This window comes from Brienomyrus brachyistius, unplaced genomic scaffold (assembly GCF_023856365.1).
Source record: "Brienomyrus brachyistius isolate T26 unplaced genomic scaffold, BBRACH_0.4 scaffold37, whole genome shotgun sequence".
NCBI lineage: Eukaryota > Metazoa > Chordata > Actinopteri > Osteoglossiformes > Mormyridae > Brienomyrus > Brienomyrus brachyistius.
In genome coordinates this window covers 3,258,307-3,280,747 of record NW_026042312.1, presented here as the reverse complement: position 1 = coordinate 3,280,747, position 22,441 = coordinate 3,258,307, and the positions used below count along the sequence as shown (strand labels likewise).

General features: G+C 43.1%; 1 protein-coding gene across 5 annotated transcripts in view; it reads right to left on the bottom strand.

The window, feature by feature from the left end:
- Window positions 1-15,271, bottom strand: part of LOC125722163 (NACHT, LRR and PYD domains-containing protein 12-like) — a 69,129-nt gene extending 53,858 nt beyond the window's left edge. Inside the window, exons 1-3 of one of the 5 annotated variants that reach the window (XM_048998324.1) lie at window positions 15,029-15,271; window positions 9,718-9,819; window positions 9,075-9,188 (exon numbers count right to left, since the gene is read on the bottom strand). In XM_048998324.1, the coding sequence (XP_048854281.1) occupies window positions 9,075-9,188; window positions 9,718-9,779 (176 nt within the window). In that variant the 5' untranslated portion in view covers window positions 9,780-9,819; window positions 15,029-15,271. Of the gene's footprint in view, window positions 1-9,074; window positions 9,189-9,717; window positions 9,820-13,423; window positions 13,777-15,028 lie in introns of those variants that run through there. The other 4 variants (XM_048998326.1, XM_048998328.1, XM_048998327.1 and 1 more) reach the window with 4 other exon arrangements.
- Window positions 15,272-22,441: the final 7,170 nt, after the last annotated feature.

The window sequence follows — 22,441 nt, the reverse complement described above, 5'->3', positions numbered from 1 at the left end:
CCGTATGGCTGACCGTATGGCTGACCCTATGGCTGACTGTATCACTGACCGTATCACTGACCGTATGGCTGACCGTATGGCTGACTGTATCACTGACCGTATCACTGACCGTATGGCTGACCGTATGGCTGACTGTATCACTGACCGTATCGCTGACCTTATGGCTGACCGTATGGCTGACCGTATCGCTGACCGTATGGCTGACCGTATGGCTGACTGTATGGCTGACCGTATGGCTGACCCTATGGCTGACTGTATCACTGACCGTATGGCTGACCGTATGGCTGACTGTATCACTGACCGTATCGCTGACCTTATGGCTGACCGTATGGCTGACCGTATCGCTGACCGTATGGCTGACCGTATGGCTGACTGTATGGCTGACCGTATGGCTGACCCTATGGCTGACTGTATCACTGACCGTATCGCTGACCTTATGGCTGACCGTATGGCTGACCGTATCGCTGACCGTATGGCTGACCGTATGGCTGACTGTATGGCTGACCGTATGGCTGACCCTATGGCTGACTGTATCACTGACCGTATCGCTGACCGTATGGCTGACCGTATGGCTGACCCTATGGCTGACTGTATCACTGACCGTATCACTGACCGTATGGCTGACCGTATGGCTGACTGTATCACTGACCGTATCACTGACCGTATGGCTGACCGTATGGCTGACTGTATCACTGACCGTATCGCTGACCTTATGGCTGACCGTATGGCTGACCGTATCGCTGACCGTATGGCTGACCGTATGGCTGACTGTATGGCTGACCGTATGGCTGACCCTATGGCTGACTGTATCACTGACCGTATGGCTGACCGTATGGCTGACCCTATGGCTGACTGTATCACTGACCGTATCACTGACTGTATGGCTGACCGTATGGCTGACCGTATCACTGACCGTATCGCTGACCGTATCACTGACCGTATGGCTGACCGTATCGCTGACCGTATGGCTGACCGTATGGCTGACTGTATCACTGACCGTATCGCTGACCATATGGCTGACCGTATCGCTGACCGTATGGCTGACCGTATCGCTGACCGTATGGCTGACCGCATGGCTGACCATATCGCTGACCGTATGGCTGACCCTTCACTTTCATGGAATACCCCCTTGAGGCCCTCGGGGTATTTTCCGTACATCGCTTAAATCATCCGAGATCAGATGCCTCATCTTGGATGAGTTAATGCCAGTGAAACTCATCCGGGATAAGTCAGTTTTTCAAACGCAGCTGTGTAGTAGATTAGTCTAGCTGGATCCATCCGTCCGAGATGATTGCACGTGCCTTCACTGCTTGAACAGCCCATATACATCGAGTCTAGAAACCTTGATCGGCAAGTCTCTCATTGGGTTCTGCAAAACGTCAAAAAACAGGGAGCAATTTTTCACGCAATCCGAGCAGGACCTTTTATTAGAGGATGTAAATAACAAGTGTAAATAATTATGTAAATAATAAGGTTTGACACGAGACTAATTAATGTTACAAAACATATTGAGTTGCGTATTGCATATTTTTAATATACATTTGTATTCTGTATTCATTTGTATGCATTCATTTATGCTTATGTAGTTTTATTTAGTGGGACCCCCATTTTTTGAGGGACTTTTTTTCGGTTACCAGAACATCGTTAAGCTAAAGTAAGCGGAGAACGTGTTTGTGTTTTGCTTTATGAAATTTTTTTAAATGGTTTAAGCACCCAGGGGGCGGCATGGTGGTGCAGTGGTTAGCACTGTTGCCTCACACCTCTGGGACGCGGGTTCGAGTCTCCGCCTGGGTCACGTGTGTGGAGTTTGCATGTTCTCCCCATGTCGTCGTGGGGTTTCCTCCGGGTACTCCGGTTTCCCCCCACAGTCCAAAAACATGCTGAGGCTAATTGGAGTTGCTAAATTGCCCATAGGTGTGCGTGTGAGAGTCAATGGTGTGTGAGTGTGCCCTGCGATGGGCTGGCCCCCCATCCAGGGTTGTTCCCTGCCTCATGCCCATTGCTTCCGGGATAGGCTCCGGACCCTCCTCGACCCAGTAGGATAAGCGGTTTGGAAAATGGATGGATGGATGGATGGCCAGACCTTTAAGTTTGACTGCAAAACTCAAAGCACCTACTGTATAACAGACATCAACCTTCGCATGATGTCACAACACCATCCCTCACTGATGTGTCTTACCTGGCTCAAGCTATTCAGAACAGCAAAGCCGTTAACAGGCTCCCAATGCCAGAGCCTGCGATGTTTAATGGGGATCCGGTCAGCCATGCGGTCAGCCATACGGTCAGCCATAGGGTCAGCCATACAGTCAGTGATACAGTCAGCCATATGGTCAGCGATACGGTCAGCCATACGGTCAGTGATACGGTCAGTGATACAGTCAGCCATACGGTCAGCCACACGGTCAGCCATACGGTCAGCCATTCATCATCCAAAGGGCATTTCCGGAGAGGCTCTCAAAATGGCCACAAATACGGTCCAAAGATGCCGAAGGGTTACAGACATTTTCTGATTTTTAAATGCCTGTTTGCAAACTATGCCTCATGCAAAGGGCCTAGACATACTGAGTGACTGTGGGGAAAATCAAACATTAATTCAGAAGCTACCTGACTGGGTAGCATTGCGCTGTAATCGTCGGGTTACGGTAGCCCTCATGGAAGATGGCGAATTCCCATCTTTCCAAGACCTTGCCAGATTCATATCAATTGAGGCAGAAATTGCATGCAATCTTGTCACCTGCCTACATGCACTTCACTCAGTGGATTCACACCAGGATAAAATAATCACAAGGGAACCTAAAAGAAACAGGGCTAATGTTCTCAGCACTCAAGCCACTGTTGGCAGGGATAAAGAGACATCAACTAACGACAGAGTATGGGCTCCATGCATCTGATGCCAGTGTAACAAGCATCAACTCCACAGATATCCTGGTCTTATGAAAATGTCTCCTGAGAACCGAAGTTCATATGTAAAGGACAATAAGCTGAGCTATGCTTGTTTAAAACCAGGTCACCGTGCAAAGGAATGCCGTCATCGCCATAGCTGTGAGGTATGCAGGAGAAGGCACCCCACTAGTCTTCATGATTACAGCTATGAGAAGAATGGAAGTAGAGACCAACCTGTGCCTGATATAAGCACAGCTACAAGCAATGTAAGGAAACTACAGCTGCTATGTCACTTAATGCCACCAGTCAAGAACAGTCACATAGCACCTCCATGATTGTACCTGTGTGGGTATCCTGGGTCAAAGATCCAGCAAAGGAACAACTTGCTTTATTAGACACGCACAGTGACAGCACTTTCACTGACAAAGAGGTGAGCAATGAATTACAAATGGACACTTACCCAGTGCAGATGAAACTCACCACCATGTTGGGAGAGAATATGGTGATGAAGAGTGAGAGAGAATCAGTACTCTGTGTAAGGGGTTACAATTCATCGGTGCACATTGCTCTCTCTCCTGCATACACCAAAGACTGCATACCTCTCAATCGTGATCACATTCCAACGCATGTGATGTTTGACTCTTAATTGGGTACAACTGTTCAGGATCGCTGGCGCCTAGACAGGTGATACTAGGTAGAGACAATGAACCATATGCTGTGCTAACAGACTTAGGATGGAGTATCGTTGGCTGCCCAACACCTTAGCTTGATACAACCGCAGAATTTGTCTTATGTCACCGAGCTGCGGTACAGGAGCTGCCTCTAATAACACCAACAGATATACTTCAAGTCCTGGAGTTGGATTTCAAGGATGTCAGAGGAGAGTTTAAGGCAAACTCTCAAGAGGATCTAATTATCCTGGACAGGCTCAAGGAAGGTATAAAGAAAACCTACCAAGGACGTTATGAAATGCCACTTACTTTTATACAACGGCCACATTTACCTGATAACAGGCAGCTTGCTGAAGTCAGGCTCAGACATTTAGGGCTTATATTCTGCAAGGATGAGAAATATAAACAAGATTACACTACAAACATGAAGGATATCATTGAGAGAGGTGATGCTGAAGAGGTCCATGGTTTTGGCACTCATGGTGAACGATGGTTCATTCCCCACCATGGTGTCTACCATCCAAAAAAGCCAGATAAGTTGCGTGTTGTGTTTGACTGCTCTGCAAAGGACAATGGTACTAGCCTAAATGAACATCTACTTCCAGGTTCAGACATAATTAATAATCTAACTGGCGTTCTCATAAGGTTTCGGCAAAATCATTGCTCTGACATGTGACATAGAGAAAATGTTTCATCAGTTCCATGTCAAGGAGAACGGCCGCAACTATCTGCGCTTCCTGTGGTGGAAAGATGGAGACATGAGTCCACAGCCAAAAGAATACCGAATGAAGGAACATCTTTTTGAAGCAGTATCGTCTCCTGGCTGTGCAAACTATGGACTTAAACGTTTAGCTAATGAGAGCAGACACTCTCATCCATTAGGGTCCCACTTTATTGAAAGAGACTTCTACGTGGATGATGGAGTCACAAGCATGGAAAGTGGAGAAGGCCATTCAGTTAGCACAGGAGGCAAGAGAGGTATGTGCAAAGGGTGGCCTTCGTCTTCTCAAGTTTGTGTCAAACACCCATGCTGTTTCACAGAGCACACCCTCATCAGAGTGTGCTGCAGATGGTAAGGCAAAGGAAATCACTTTCAATGACAGCCCCCTGGAACGAGCGCTGGGGATTCAGTGGAACACAGAAAGTGATTGCTTTAAGTTTAAGATCACTCTAAAGGAACAACCAATGACACGACGGGGAATACTGTCTACCATTGCTTCTATATTCGATCCTCTTGGGTTCCTTGCTCCATATTTCCTTAAAGGGAAAAGGATCCTCCAGGAAATGTGTCGCCAAGGTACTGGCTGGGACGACCCACTGCCAGAGGAGCTGGAGAGCTGGCAAAGGGACCTTGTCAAGTTAAAGACCATGAACATAAATAGATGCTACTTACCTCTCAATTTTGTAAGGGTTGTGAAGAGAGAGTTACACCACGTCTTTGACGCAAGCACCTTAGGGTATGGTCAGTGCTCCTATCCGAGAGTCAAGAATGAGAAAGGAAAGGTCCACTGTGCTCTCATCATAGCAAAGTCCCGTGTAGCTCCCACAAAGGTGACCACCATACCAAGGCTAGAATTATCAGCGGCAGTAGTCTCAGTCACAGTCAGCAATATGCTTAGAGAAGAGCTTAGCTATTTGAATGTGGAGGAGTTCTTCTGGACTGACTCCAAAGTAGTTCCAGGCTACATAAATAATGATGCATGACGCTTTCACACGTTTGTAGCCAATAGGGTTCAGACATTTCGCCACAGTACAAATCCTCAACAATGGCTTTATGTCTCAACAGAAGAGAATCCAGCAGACACTGCCTCTAGAGGGAAAACCATGAATGAGTTGTTTCCTCAAATTGGTTTGGTGGTTCTGTGTTCCTCTGGAAACAGGAAATACCGATAATAACAGATGTAGTATTGGAACCTCTAATAGGTGATCCAGAGGTGAGAAGAACTGGAACGCTGCATACAGGGGTGTGGTGTCGCTGACCGCTTGTCCGAGTTCTCATCATGGTTGCAGGCTACTAAGGCCATTTCTTGCCTTTTGCGAGGAGTTAAAGGAAAAATAAATGGCCCCGCTAATGTAAGCGCATTGGAAAGTGCAGGGCATGTCATCGTCAAACACCTCCAAAAGCAGGTATACAAGCAAGAAATACAGTTACTGAAAAAGGGAGGTCAGCTGCCAGATCATCCCAAGGTGCAGCACCTACAGTAGATGCCTTTTTAGATGCAGATGGCATGATCAGGGTGGGAGGAAGGCTCAGTCGATCATCCTTCTCCAACTTACTCAGACACCCAGTGATCTTATCAAAAAACCATCATGTGACTAAGCTGATAATTAGTCATTATCATGAAAGAGTAAGACATCAAGGCGAGGGCTTTACCATCAATGAAATCAGATCCAATGGCTACTGGACTCCTGGAATAAGCAGAGCAGTTGCATCTTTTATCCGGCAGTGTGTCACTTGCCAGAGACTCAGAAGATCTCCAGAAGGTCAAAGAATGAGTGACCTTCCAAAGGAAGGTGTAGAGCCCTCCCCACCTTTCTCATAGTGTGGCATGGACTGTTTGGTCCCTTTACCACTAGAGAGGGAAGAAAGCAGCATAAAAGATATGGTTTGCTTTTCACTTGCTTCTGCTCACGAGCGATCCATAGTGAAATGTTAGAGGATGTCCACTGGTGCCTTTATAAATGGTCTGAGATGTTTCATTGCAATTCGTGGTGCTGTTCGACAAATCCAATGTGATCAAGGCACCAACTTTGTGGGGGCAAAGAACGAATTGAACAAAGCTTTACAAGAACTTGACACTCCCAGACTCACCACCTTTCTATCCGAAAACCATTGTGATTTTGTTTTCAACGCACCTCACTCCTGTCACGCCGGAGGTGTGTGGGAGTGCCAGATAAGGACCATAAGGAGTGTGTTGAACTCCACATTATCATTGGCCTCTTGCAGACTCAACGGTACTTCTCTGCGAACGTTGTTTTATGAAGTCATGGCTATAGTCAGCAGTCGCCCACTTACTGTGGACAACCTGTGCAACCCTGATAGTATGGAACCACTCACAGCCAATCATCTACTTACAATGAAGTCCAACATGGCTCTACCTCCTCCAGGGAAGTTTGTTAGGGAGGACCTTTATGGACAAAGGAGATGGCGCAGAGTACAGTATCTGGCGGAACAATTTTGGAGTCGCTGGAAAGGGAGCATCTCCACATTATTATTGCAAGACAGCGTTGGCACACACCGAAGAGAAATGTACAAGCGGGAGATACAGTGATGCTTGTGGATGACTGGTTACCCAGATGTGAATGGAAACTGGATGGATTTTAGAGACTGTCACTGATGAAGATGGACTGGTAAGAAAGGGTAAAATATGTATAGGAGATAAGAGACTTAGCGAGAAAGGGGAACGCCTTGGTAAGCTGTCAGTGCTAGAACGTCCAGTGCAGAGGTTAGTCTTGTTATGAGAAGCTACTTAAGTACATTTCACTGATGTTTATGCTTTATTTTCCAAATGATACAGATTTGAAAAATATTTGTGTTTGTGGGTATTGCTTGGAACAGACGTAATTTTGGTGGGAGTGTAAATAACCCCAAGGTTTGACACGAGACTAATTAATGTTGCAAAACATATTGAGTTGCGTATTGCAGATTTTGTTTAACACGTTTGTATTCTGTATTCATTTGTATACATTCATTTATGCTTATGTAGTTTTATTTAGTGGGACCCCTTTTTTTGAGGGACTTCCGTTACCAGAACATCGTTAAGTTAAGCTAAGCGAAGAACGTGTTTGTCTTTTGCTTTATGATATTTTGTAAATGGTTTAAACCCCCCCCCCCTCCCGGTAAAGGCACAAGCTCTTACGTTGGCTACGTTTTTTTTTGGTAATTAATTTATTTTAAATAAATCGTGAACCATCAGTCAAGTTTTTCGGCCATCAATCCGAGGGGAATGCTACAGAGGAGTATGATGAATTCAAAGATTTAGTATCTACTAAAGGAAACACATCAAAAGCGACCCAAACCAGAAAAGACGGCTGGCAAAAAGTGTCCGACAAATTAAATGTAATTTTTAGTTATTGTATTTATCACTTGAATGTAGTATTACGTTTCCAGTGTTTCATCATTATTTTATTGTCATAATTACAGATCAAATACACGCACAATCATGCAGGACATGGGAACAAGTTAAAGTACAAACACAACATTTCATTCATATATATATATATGTTTGTATGTATGAGTTTGTGTGTGTATGTATGTGTTTGTTGATTTTACGTATATGAATGGCGAGGCCATGACTGAACCCATTTCCATGCACGGACACTATTAAGTCTGTGAGCTAATCCTAGTTTACGCAGAACAAACCTGCTCTGAGCAGGTTTGAGGATTTGGATGTGCTGCTATGACAACACATCCAGCAAGACTTTTGAAAAACCGTGCCAAGTGCCCTATGGTCTGACTATAGATCCAGAGAGACATTCATGCTAGTGGGCTGTAACACTGTTACCTCTCAGGGCTCTTTCTGTTACACCCCACAGGGGGGCACATTTCATGGCTTGCTCTATAAATGTTGTGACTCACAGCTTCTAATGTCCTGAGGCCCCAGGGCACTGGTCCCACTGGCCCAGTTCATAACCCAGCCGAGGCTCCAGGGGGCGCTATCTTGGAGCACCTTCAGCCACCGGCTCATTCCCCCACTGTGAGCGAAGAAGCGCTACTGGGGATCTTTCCTTCCTGCTGCCGTTAGACACCACAATGCCTGCTGTCGATGTGCAGCCCCCACAGCCAGCCTTAACGTCCCATTTTTAATGTGGTAAAAGCTGCTCTCTGTTTTTAATCATATAAATAACATAACACTTTGCTGCTGAACACAAGAGAATTTCCCCTCTTGGATCAACAAATCATCTTATTTTATACTCAGGGGATGAGAACCACTACAGTGTCACGTTAATTATGATCTGAATCAGCAAGTATTTAAACGTCACCTTTGGCAAAGAAACTAACAGTCTTTCTCTATTTTGTCTGATGATAGTAGTTTATTGTTTAAGCCACACAGTTTGACTAAACATGTTAAACTGAAGCCTTCGTCTGAATATGATCTAATGAATTTATGAGAGTGAAATTATTTGTTATCAAAACAGAAACATACATCTCACGAGACGACAATCTATTGTTGAGTCATTCTTTAATGGACATGCAGGGGGGTAACAGGCAAACCAGTTTTTTCCAGCTCTGTGCTGAGGACTGAAATTTAAAATCCACTTTGCGATTAAATAACTTCCAATTCCGGCTCGCAGAAAGTCAGATATTACAGTAATCCTCATCCATTTACCTCAGATGTTATTTATATAGAATACAGACAAAACCTTTGTTTAAATTCTCACGGTGATGGAATCTGTTAAAGCTAAAAATTGGTGCATTCATAATAAATATGTTATTTCCTCATAGCTTGTATGTGTCTCTGTGCCATTTGACTGAGAGTCTGATTGTCATTAACAGTGTTTGTTTAAATGCACATTTACCTTTGATCTGTAGGAAAAGGTCCCTCTCTGAAGTTGAGTAGGGGGTCCATTGACACGTCACTCTTCAGGGAAACACAGCTGGGTACAGGGGAGTCTGCTCTCTTCATCAGGACACTGTGGGCAGCGAGAGGAAACAAACCCTCATGGTATAAATATAATTCATACAATGGGGACGACATCACACTGCTGTTTAGCCTTCTGCTCTGCCTTCATGTACTTTGATACGCTGTGAAGCTCTTGATGTAAACAGACTTATTTACAGTCAGCTGTTAAGGAAATTGTCTCATCTAAAATTTAGATATTATATGAAACTTTTAGTATGACCGTTAAAAACCTCCATAACTAGACTTGACTGATGTTCCTTTTTACCTGTTTATATATGTTTTTGTTTGTTTGTTTAGTTTTGTTATGTGGCCATTTTGTACAGGAGGGATGGTCTGTTGCTCGCCTCTAGTATAAAAGAACTGGCTGATTGTGGAAGAAGACGGTGAAGACAGAAGATGGCGAGGTCTTTTTATTAAGCTACACATATTAAAGTGCTGCCCACTGACCAGCCCTAACTAGGAGCCCAGTTTACTTTTATGTTCTGGCCTGACTAAAGACCCAGAGAGACATGCATGCTAGTGGGCTGTAACACTGTTACCTCTCAGGGTTCTTTCTGTTACACCCCACAGGGGGGCACATTTCAGAAGCAGATCCATCCATTTTTATGCTGATCCAGACCAGATGATTCCTGCTGGGGCCTCTGTGAACATGAAGGGTAAGTAGATACATAGATAAATACACAATATCGAGTACTCAGCATTTTTACATCAAACTGATGAATTGTGTCTCCATTCTGTTATGTTCCATGTGTAGAATTACACATAGTAAAGAGGTTTAGTGCAAAATTTCAATGCCACATTTTTTTATAAATATATGTATAAACATCCTCTCCTGGAGCCGACACCTTATCGTGGTGGAGGGGTTTGCGTGTTCCAGTGATCCCATGAGCTAAGCTGCCCGGGGCTTTATGCCCCTGGTAGGGTCACCCATGGCAAACAGGTCCTGGGTGAGGAACCAGACGAACTGCGGCTCATTTGACCCCTTATGATGAGTAAAAACATGGATTCACGTTCTCCCTCCCCTGGACGGGGGTCACTAGACTTTTATGGATGGAATTTCTAGGCACAACCAGGGAGTTGAGGGTGTCCGGTTTGGTGACCTCAGGATTGGGTTTCTGCTTTTTGCAGATGATGTGGTTCTGTTGGGCTCATCAGACCGTGACCTTCGGCTCTCACTGGAGCAGTTCGCAGTGTGAAGCGGCTGGGATGAGAATCAGCACCTCCAAATCCGAGACCATGGTCCTCAGCCGGAAAAGGGTGGAGTGCTCTCTCCGGGTTGGGGAGGGGGTCTTTCCCCAAGTGGAGGAGTTTAAGTATCTCAAGGTCTTGTTCACAAGTGAGGGAAGGATGGAGCGGGAGATCGACAGGCGGATCGGTGACTGCAGTGGGTGCATGTATACAGCAGTGATATTCCAGCAGACCAGGGGAGGGCAGATGTACTTAAACAAAGTCCATCTACACAGTACAGTACAAAAACCACGACCTCCATCACACCTATCACCCCCCTACCCTCCCCCCTGGAACTCAGAATACACGAAGCGGATGTGAGCCGGCTGTTCCAGAAACAGAAATCCAAGAAGCCCCCAGACCAGACGGTGTCTCCCCCTCCTGCCTCAGAACCTGTGCTGATCAGCTGGCTCCCATCTTCACCCGCATCTTCAATAGATCCCTGGAGCTGTGTGAAGTTCCCTCCTGATTCAAACGCTCCACCATTATCCCGTCCCCAAGAAACCCACCATCACAGAACTGAATGACTACAGACCTGTCGCCTTGACGTCTGTGGTCATGAAATCCTCTGAACGCCTGGTTTTAGCCCATTTGAAGGACATTACAGGACACCAGCTGGACCCCCTGCAGTTTGCCTACCGGGCAAACAGGTCGCTGGATGATACAGTGAATATGGGGCTGCATTATATCCTGCAACATCTCGACCGTCCAGGAACTTATGCCAGTATCCTGTTTGTGGACTTTAGTTCGGCTTTTGACACCATTGTGCCTAATCTCCTCTCCTCCAAACTCTCCCAGCTCAATGTGTCACCAGCTACCTGCCAGTGGATCACCAGCTTCCTGACAAAGAGGAAGCAGCAAGTAAGGCTGGGGGGGTCACTTCTGAAACACGGTCCCTCAGTATCGGTGCCCCTGAAGGATGTGTCCTCTCCCCACTGCTCTTCTCCCTCTACACCAATGACTGCACCTCCAGGAACTCAGCTGTAAAACTCCTGAAGTTTGCAGACGACACCATCATTGGACTCATTCAGGATGGTGATGAGTCTGCATACCGGCAGGAAGTGGAGCGGCTGGTACTCTGGTGCAGTCAGTACAACCTGGAGCTGAACACGCACAAGACTGTAGAGATGACAGTGGACTTCAGGAGACGTCCGTCATCATTGCTCCCCCTCACCATATCAGACAGCCCGGTGTCTACTGTGGAGTTCTTCAAGTACCTGGGTACCACCATCTCCCAGAACCTGAAGTGGGAGACCAACATCTCCTCCATCCTCAAAAAGGCCCAGCAGAGGATGTACTTCCTGAGACAACTGAGGAAGTACAGTCTTCCACAGGAGCTGCTGATCCAGTTCTACACTGCAGTCACTGAGTCTGTCCTCTGCTCCTCCATCACAGTCTGGTATGGAGCAGCCACCAAACAGGACAGGAAGAGACTGCAGCGGACCGTAGGGACAGCAGAAAGATCATCGGTGCCCCCCTGCCCTCCATCACAGTCTGGTATGGAGCAGCCACCAAAGAGGACAGGAAGAGACTGCAGCGGACCGTACAGACAGCAGAAAGATCATCGGTGCCCCCTGCCCTCCATCACAGTCTGGTATGGAGCAGCCACCAAACAGGACAGGAAGAGACTGCAGCGGACCGTAGGGACAGCAGAAAGATCATCGGTGCCCCCCTGCCCTCCATCACAGTCTGGTATGGAGCAGCCACCAAACAGGACAGGGAGAGACTGCAGCGGACCGTACGGACAGCAGAAAGATCATCGGTGCCCCCTGCCCTCCATCACAGTCTGGTATGGAGCAGCCACCAAACAGGACAGGGAGAGACTGCAGCGGACCGTACGGACAGCAGAAAGATCATCGGTGCCCCCCTGCCCTCCATCCAGGACCTGTCTCTCTCAAGATCCAGGAAAAGGGCAGGAAAATCATCACAGATCCCACACAGCCTGGACACAGACTTTCTGAGCTGCTGCCCTCTGGCAGACGATATAGAAGCCTGCAGACCAGGACACCCGACACAGGAACAGCTTCTCTCCCCTCGCCATCTCCCTCCTAAACAGCTGATCTGTCACACTGCTAAACACCTACAGCACTGCAACTGCACTGTATGTACAGTCTGTGGGATATATTTCTGTAATCTTTGTATTTTCTGTATATAAGATTTACGTTGCTTACTATATCGTATTGTTCATTTACACACTTTATGTGTGTGTATGTATATATATATATATATGTATGTATCCATCCATCCATCCATTTTCCAAACCGCTTATCCTACTGGGTCGCGGGGGGTCCGGAGCCTATCCCGGAATCAATGGGCACGAGGCAGGGAACAACCCAGGATGGGGGGCCAGCCCATCGCAGGGCATAATTACACACCATTCACTCTCACATGCAATTTAGCAACTCGAATTAGCCTCAGCATGTTTTTAGACTGTGGGGGGAAACCGGAGTACCCGGAGGAAACCCCACGACGACATGGGGAGAACATGCAAACTCCACACACATGTGACCGGAGAATTAAATAGTTGACTCGGGCGGAGTTGCTGGCGGAGACTCGAACCCGGGTCCCAGAGGTGTGAGGTGACAATGCTAACCACTGCACCACCATGCCACCCCCTATATATATATTATACATATTATACATAAAAACAACACTTTTATACATTTTAATATTTTCCTCTATATTTATAAATATAAATCCACATTACATATTCATATTGTAGATTGTTGTTGTTTTTACACTGTTGTGCTTGAGACCATCGACCGGAATCTAATTCCTTCTGATTCTGATTCTGAGACTGATTTCCAAGGGACGTAAAAGTATGACAAGTTCGGGGATAGAATTTAATGGTATATTTTCAGTAGGTTGTGTATGTTTGTAACATTACAAAGTGTTTTTATAAAAATGAATTTTATCATAATTTGAAAACCATGTCAAACACTGTACAGCAGGGGTCTCCATCTCCGGTCCTGCAGAGCTACTGTCCAGTACGTTTTTCTATCCTACCTGGATATTTACCTGAGAACAGGTGTGACTCATCAGAAGCCAAGAAGTCACGTGATCTCGTTCAGGACGACGGCTTAGAGTCTTGCTCAGCTCCCAACTATTTAATTTCTCCACCATTTAACCTCCAAATCGCTATTACAACAGTTCCAAATATACTTTAACCATGTCGAAGTCACAAAGATTTTCCCTTTTTTCCTTCACTCGTTCTCGCACTGACAAGAAAAAAAATTAAAATCGGCTCGACAAGTACAGACAGGAAGACGATGACTCCCATTCTAACGCGGGCGGTGCGTATCCATGGTATTAAAACATCCCTAGACGCCTTTGACGATATAAAATCATCAATCTCCTCCACTGAGAGATCTATTTCTGTTTGGCTGTTTGGCTCCACTACTCACGGTTTGACTGAGTGCCCCCAACCCCCGCCCCCAGCAGACGTATACATATGAGGTGATTGATGCATGCATTGATTCTGATCGTGTATGGACTAATCATCCCGAGATTCATATACGTCGTCCATGATTCACTCATAATATTATTATGCCTAGGTTGAACTGCACAAACATGTTTTTCATTGGTCACTTGTATAACTTGTTTTTCACGAATAACTTCTCGCGGAAAGAGCTGGAACACCTGTCTTGTCTTGTCTTGTCTTTCTCTGGGGAAAGGGACGCTTACCTTGCTTCTCCCAGGGGAAAAGGGGAAGCGTTGCTCAAAATGCTTCGTTACCACAAGCGCAAACCCACCGTCTGTGTAAAAGTCAAGTTTGTGTCTCTAAAATCACACCGTGTGTTTATTTTCCGGTAAAATGTGACTCCCCCCCTCCGTATTTACTCCGCTCGGTGTCCGCGATGTGTGATTCATTCCTGCTCGTTGGCTCTGCTGCGCCCTTTTCGGCACTGATAATAAAAAGCTCACACACACACACACACACACACACACACACACACACACACACACACACACACACACACACACACACACACACACACACACACACACACACACACACACACACACACATCAGACTTACGTACTATTTGCTTTAAACAGTTTAAATACGACTGCAAAGTATGAATACAATTTCAGATTGGAGAACACAGAACAGATCCGTGGTAAAACCTTTGATTTAATAAAATGTTAAGCCTTGAGTTTAACCCGGATGTTTCGGCACACTAGCATATTAATCCCCAACACTTTAAAAAAGAAAAACTTAATATAGCTTCAAAATATTACAGCCTACGCCCCGGTCCATGTTTACGCAGCACAGTATATTAGGCGAACTCATGGCTGAGCGTAAGTAATTAAATATTATTGATTTTAATTCGAAAACTCTTCTGATACACGTACAGTAACCTACTGTGCTGTACGGACGTATATTTAATGTTTAATTATATTGAACACTCAAATTTCTCATTACATTTGGAATAATAAGAAGCCAAGGATTAAGTATTCTGTTCTCACCAGACCGAAAAACCGTGACATTGTCTCTTTTTGCCAAATCTGCTGATTTATTTTAAATCCCGCTATATATGTAGGCTGTGCAAAACATATTCATTTTATTATATAATAATAATAATAATAATAATAATAATAATAATAATAATATAGTCTTACCTTGAAACATAGAATATCTTTAAATTATTCCAGAATCCTGATAAAATGTTTCTTGATAAAATAGCGACGCTGCCTTTAAAATCCCGACACTTAATTTCACTTTCGTTTACAGGCAGGAAATAAGCTCCGTTTCATGCAAAAAATGGACACGGACTCAGCGGCACATCGTAGGGTTTTGGGGGGATATTATCTATGTGACTTAATAATTAGTAACAATAAAGGTAATTCGGTTATAACACACATTCAGGATGATCGTGCATGTAAAAAGCGGTACTGCAGTAACACTTAAATCATCAACAGTGGCGATTTGAGAAATTTAGAAATGGGATCAAACCTATTTGGGGGATGAGGCGTCAAAGACACAACTGTGTAATTTTATAATTTCATCAAAATGTATTAACTGGTGCAGCAAAGTAAAGGTCAGACTAAACACTTGAATCACACTTTTTTATTTCCAATGCTCAACAAGCACAGCTAACATTATACAGACAGAACATTAAACAAAACAAGAACAAAGATATTCAGACAGTTATTGCAAAGTAAAAGATACCATCTCAATACCAAATATGACAGAACATTTTAGCACTATGTCTATACATCAGGTTAAAAAAAGCATCAAATCAGGATACAGTTCTGATTGTTTTTATTTTTAGACTTTCTGATTAGATTAATATAATTTATTAGGTCTAATTTGTGAACAAGGTTGGATTTATTGTATTTATATTTATGAATATAAAATTAACAGTATTAAATTTATCCGTATTGTCGCGCCCGGGCATGGTGGTGCAGTGGTTAGCACTGTTGCTTCACACCTCTGGGACCCGGGTTCAAATCTCCACCTGGGTCACATGTGTGTGGAGTTTGCATGTTCTCCCCATGTCGTCGTGGGGTTTCCTCCGGGTACTCCGGTTTCCCCCCACAGTCCAAAAACATGCTGAGGCTAATTGGACTTGCTAACTTGCCCGTAGGAATGCATGTGAGAGTGAATGGTGTGTGAGTGTGCCCTGCGATGGGCTGCCCCCCCATCCTTGGTTGTTCCCAGCCTCGTGCCCATTGCTTCCGGGATAGGCTCCGGACCCCCCGCGACCCAATAGGATAAGCGGTTTGGAAAATGGATGGATGGATGGATGTCGCGCCCGGCTTGTACGATCCTCCTGTGTGCCACGCCCCCCTCGTTAACCTCAAGTGGATGCCCGATGTTATCGGCTGTTTCTTGTTGTTTCATTCAGTCCTGTGTATTTAAGTCCACGTCAGAGTACGTATCCCCAGTTCCGTCATTGACGTCGTGCTCCGCCTCGTCAGTTTATTCTACCTAATAAGCCGGAGCTCCTGATTCTCCGCTCCCTGCTCGCCCGACGGCGGTCGTGACATGTATTCTTCCGGGTACAAAAAAAACCGCAAAAAACATCTTTACAAGAAAACTGAAAATTATGACATACATTTGTTTGTATCATGTTAAGCATATCAGAGCAGAATTTTTCAGCAAAAGGGCAAGACCAAAATAAACGAACATTAGTTTTTCAGTCACATTCACAGGAAGAACAGCTGGTGTCAATCTCTCTGATCCTTTTAGATTGCAAAATATTTGGAAGGATAAACTTTATTGGTCAATTTAAAGGTGACTTCTTCTACTTTATTTGTTGATAACTTAGAAGGTAAAGTCCACACCTTTTTCCAAGGTATATTAACAGGTGTTGTGCCGAATTCTGCACCCCTGCAGTGAAATGCACCCCCTGTCGGGAGCGCGCACCGCTCTTTTCTTCTATTCGAAGTGGGAAAATACGCTGTTCCGTCATTCTAAATATGCAACAGAAATATTAAATTACGTTTGCACATTTGGAAGACCACTGTCCTACTTCACGAAGGCTGCATTTAACCCATATAAAACTGATAAACTGACATGTAAACGATGAGCCCCGAACGAGAACGTAGGTGATTTATTTGTCTCGTCGTCAGTTTACTAGTTTGAGAACAAGGAAGTCCTTCGCTTTAAGAATCAAAGCAAATTACACAATATTATTCCCTATAAATATCTAGTAATTATCTTTCTCCACAATGAAGAGAGTGTTCTGGTACAGTGATCCGAAATACCTAAACAAAAAAGATATTTATCTTTATGACGGCTAACCTGGCAGGAAATTCATTTCCATTATCCCCTTTGATTCTATCACGAAATGCTGCTAGCAAGCGACATATTTAAAGAAATAGATATTATAAGTTCATGAATGCCATATCACGTGCAGCGCGCGCGTGGGGGGGGGGCGCATTTTACGGCCGCTTACTTGTTTCGTATTTAAGAAACTGGCTCAGTACCTGTGTTATAAGTACCTTACAAAGTTCGCTCTGTTTATTGATCTTTTGCTATTGTGCAGGTTTATGGAAAGCATATTATGAGGAGGTGAACTGACAGGAACATGCAGGGGTGGAAGGGGGTGTGTCCTTTAGCATAACGGTATGCACCCTTTTCAAATCTATCTGCTAAGATAACAACTTTAGGGCACCTGCCGGGAATTGCACCCCCTTTGAATTCTGGGTCTGAATGTCCTACATAAATGAAATTTGCTCAGGTAGTACTATTTGTTACTGTCAGAAGTATTCTTTTCTTTTTTTCTCGGAACTTTTTTTAAAAGCTGTATGATTTATTTTTTTCATGTTTTGACTGTAAATCAATTAGAATCAATAAAAGTGATGACACGGAATATTGTTGTCTACAAGGCTGTGCCCTTTATTTTTGCACTCATCATCAGGACTCCGTGTCTAAATCTAAATAGATGAGACCTATAACTGCAACACAATGCATAATAATCATGTTCCAAATCTGGCTATTGGCTGTGTAAGTTCCCAGTTTCCCTGTGATGTGCTAAAGATTATTAACTGGATACGTGGGTTAGTACTGTTCGGCATTACTTCATTATTCATATATATGTTTTTGTCTATAAAATATAGCTTCAGAATTACATTACTTATCAACTATTTCATACTGACATTTTGAATTTTTAAAAAGATTTCACTTTTTTATGTTACACATACACCTTTAAGGCGCTCTTTAACATCAGCCAATTAGACAAGGTCCTTGACTCAGAGACTCTGTGCTAGAGAACCGGTTAGTTACATTTCAACTACATAAAATCGCATAATCTAGCCATGGATACTGAAATTTATCAGAAGATTTTTATTTATAAAACTAAAGGACAATACCCACCAGGTTTTTTGAAAGCCCAAAAAGGTGATCTTCGACGCAAAGCGTCTAAATATTGTGTAGAAAGTAAGTATGAAGTTGCGTGCACTAAATTGGCATTTAGTCAGAATTTCATTATGTACAACCATAAATAATTTTTAATTGAGGCATATGTGGATTATGACCTTAGAGCTGAGTGATTTTTAGGGGTCCAAGCGATTTATATGGTAGGCCTATTTGGCAGCAACATTAATGTCCAAAAAGATTTAGGATTGCGTGCTGATTTTTATTGATTCGTATTTAAATGTTATTCTTAGAATATTTGGTACCACTTTGCAATAAGGCCCCCTTCACCACTTATAATTGGTAGGAATGCATTGAAAATGTCACGATCAGGGCTAGCAGAACGGCGATCGTGCGGGCAGGCAAGCGAGAAACAGGCTGGAAGCTGAAAATCAGGGCAAACGAGGGGTTTATTCGGAGACGAAGCACGAACATCGACTAACATCAATGACAGACAAGGGAAACAGGTAAGACCAGGACTTAAAATAGGACAGGACTAATCAAAGTAATCGGACACAGCAGGAGACGATCAGGTAATCACACATGGGTAATCAGGGGGCGTGGCACACACGAGGAGCGGACGACCCGGGCATGACAGAAAACTGTGGTATAACTTGTTTATAATTGTCTATTAATGATTTACGAAGTGGTACAACCTAATTTATAACCTGCTTATAAACAATTCATAACCCCTTTATAAGGGTAGCCTTATTGTAAAGTGGCACCGAATACTTTGTTATACTTGGGAAATTCTCTTTTCACCTCCCTCATTTTGCGCTCTGAGAGCAAAATACGGCTTTCTGCTGTAGTACCTAGGGGACTTGTTTAAGGACCCACAAACATGCCGAGAGTAAATTTGAACCAGCGACTTTCCGATCATGAGCACTGAGGTTTAACTTGCTGAGCCAAACACTGCCTCCGGACGTTTTGTGTACGAAGTACCTTTCTACATCTTTTTTTCTTATTATATGCGCAACCATCATAATGTGCGCTCCAGAATTTGTCACATGCGCATTCGCCCGTGACTGGTGCGCACAACTCGCGTGACTAAAATACATCTCCATATAACTACTTTAAAGTAAAACCTGTTAATCAATTAAGACTACAAGGTGTGAACGTGAACGTGAAAAAAATAAATGTGACCACCTCGTTTTCATTCTTGATTACTATATTTCAGTGTAGCAATCCTATGTGCAGTATTTGTTAAAATGCAACAAAAAATACCTGATTAACTGTAATGATGTACTGTTTCGCAATCAAATGAACCAAACCTGGAGGAGAACATGCCAGGACATCAAAATCTGATAAAGAGTTGGGATTATTCAGCAACATATTGATTGACCCACAGGCAGCCAAATGCGCCCATCCCCCACCCCCTGAATGACTGTTTCTGTGAAACAGTATCCACCCCCCAGAATTCTAAGCAGCACTATGCATAGGGCAGGTCATTAAGCACACACTACCTTGACTGACATATTGTACACATTGCACTCAGACACTCGTACTGTAATAGGATGTCTGTCTCTTTTTGTGTAACTTATGTTGCTAAACAGGGAGCCACTGGACTGTTTTTTCACTGTTTCTGTAATAGTGACAATAAAGATCTTATCTTAAATTCTTCCTTAGGAGAAATATAGTTATTATATTATACAATAATGAATATACTTTTGTTTAGTGTGAATTATTGAAGGTATGATATAATATTATTGTATGTATGTGTACCATGTAAGTATTGTGTGACATGCATGTAAAGGAATAGATGGCTGCTGTAAAATGACTCCCTTATTATTTAAGTATTATGAACATGCATTTTGAAGTGTATAGGTGTGTATGTGTACGTATGCGTGTGTCTTTCTGTGTGTCTGTTTTTATATGTATATAAACAATTGAGGACCTTGTGCCTCAGTTATGTTTCTAAAAGGCACAATAAATACTGACAGCTGCAGAACTGCACAGGCAGCTGCTGATTCTTGATTAGCACAGAGGAAGAAAAACCTTGACAATATTCGTCCACTACACTTCGCAACAGGAAACAGTGCCTTTGTTACTATCTCCGGGTATGTCTTTGTTGCTGTATTGGTGTGAAGTGCTTATTTTTAATAAAAATAATTTCATTTGATATTTTTAGGTGGATCGCTATACTATATAAAAGGACAAGCAAACAAAGCAAAGGACAAGCAAGGCCAGTCAAAATAAAGGTGGTCTGTGGTGCTGAAGAAGCGAATACAATATTCATCGATTTCCATGCAGGTTCCACCGGAGCTCACACTGGCCAAAAAAAACAAGAGATGCAATTTCTAAGAGACTCTTCTGGCCTGGAATGTCAGCTGACATTGATAAATGGGTGAGTAATTTTCACAAGCTGTGTTCTCTTGCAGGTTTCTCAAATGTGACACTGTTCTTTTTCTATTAATATAGGTAGATAATAGGTTCATATTTATTCATTCTCTGGTCATCACAAATTAAGATCCAGTAAGGTATCTTAATAAGATACAACTGAATTAAAATGGTTTTAAAAGCATTTTTTCATGTTAGTAATGTAGCAAATTGTAATCATTCTGTTTCAGTTTTAAGAAATGGAGACTTTTGCAGATATGTGTTTTTTCTTTGACAGTGATGCTTTAAATGTTTTTGCTCTATTCTTTGTCAATTCATTCAACCTTTAATGCAGAACAATATATTTGATAAGTGTCAATTGATTGTGGCAGTTGATTTCAACTATTTGATGTCTATGTCTTTATAGGTGTCAGAGTGTGTGACATGCCAGGCCAGTCAGAATGTAATAAAACAACAAGTGCAATATACACCCATAAAGGTAAGTATAGTTTGTTCTTTTAACTTATAGTTCTCAAACTAGAATAGATGCACCACCACAACAGTCAAAGTTGCTCATTAATGAAATATACTGTATGTATACTATGATATATTCCATTCATTTGGATAAGCCAAATGTTTACCTTTTTAGTTTAGTTTAGCTTTTCTGAATGTTCTGAATGCAACACTAGATGTGCCAGAGAAATATGAACTCTAATCTGAGAGCCTCACGTCATCAAATATGACATTAAATTTCCATCTGATTTTACTGACACCCAGTGAGCAAATGCACAGGTATTTACATTTGCATAATTCAGCAGATTCATTTCTAAATTGACTCCCTGTAGCACAAGGATCAACATGATGGTGAAGTTAGGATACAGCCAGTGTTTAACTACTGACATTTGTGAACATAACCAAGCATTCCACCACCACAGACAATAATCGCATTCCGTTATTTGTTATATAATTTTACTCTTCTTTTTAAGGTCACGGAACCATTTGAGCTGGTGGGGATGGACCTGATAGGGCAATTGGTGACAACAAAACAGGACCATAAATATATATGTGTCCTTGTGGATTATTTTACCAAGTGGTCACAAGCCTACCCGCTAAAATGTGCAGAGGAAGTCACCACATGCATTTTGAAATTCGTTTATCAGTTTGGGGCTCCGAAAAGAATCCTGACTAAACAAGGAAGGGAATTCGTCAATGCGGTAAATTGGATTGATCAAATAAGTGACTTTAATGGACAGAGAATATGATACTTAAATTGCAAACATATTCCTTATTATACTGTCTGTACACTTTTTTAGCTTTATTACATGTTAATCTTTATTAACAGATCAACAAGCGAGTCTGCACAAAACTTTCAATTGAACGAAGTTTACGCTCTCCTTATCATCCGCAAACCAATGGCTTGGTGGAGCGGATGAATGGGACAATCTAAAGGTTGGGAAAATGCATCTTACTAGTTTTTACCTTTGTGACTTCAAGTGTTGTTTATGAGTAACATGAATTGTCATTATTAAGGTATTCCAAAATATTTTCAGAAAGCATTTGTTTCAAACATTAGCTGATATTTTTTGCTTTTGATTTAACAAAAACTCTTTCTGGTTTTGCCAAATACTTTTTCAGAACTCTAAGCAAATTAGTGGGTGAGAGACCAGATACGTGGGACGTATATCTGGATGCAATTATGTTTGGATTGCGCACAAAAAACAAATCACAACTAAGTTCTCACCGTACTTCCTCATGTTTGGAGACCCGCTACCCTTCTGAGGTGCCAGAACAATACCAGGTTAGGCTATAAATGTTAATACATTTTCAATTCATTATAATTAATTATTTGTCACATA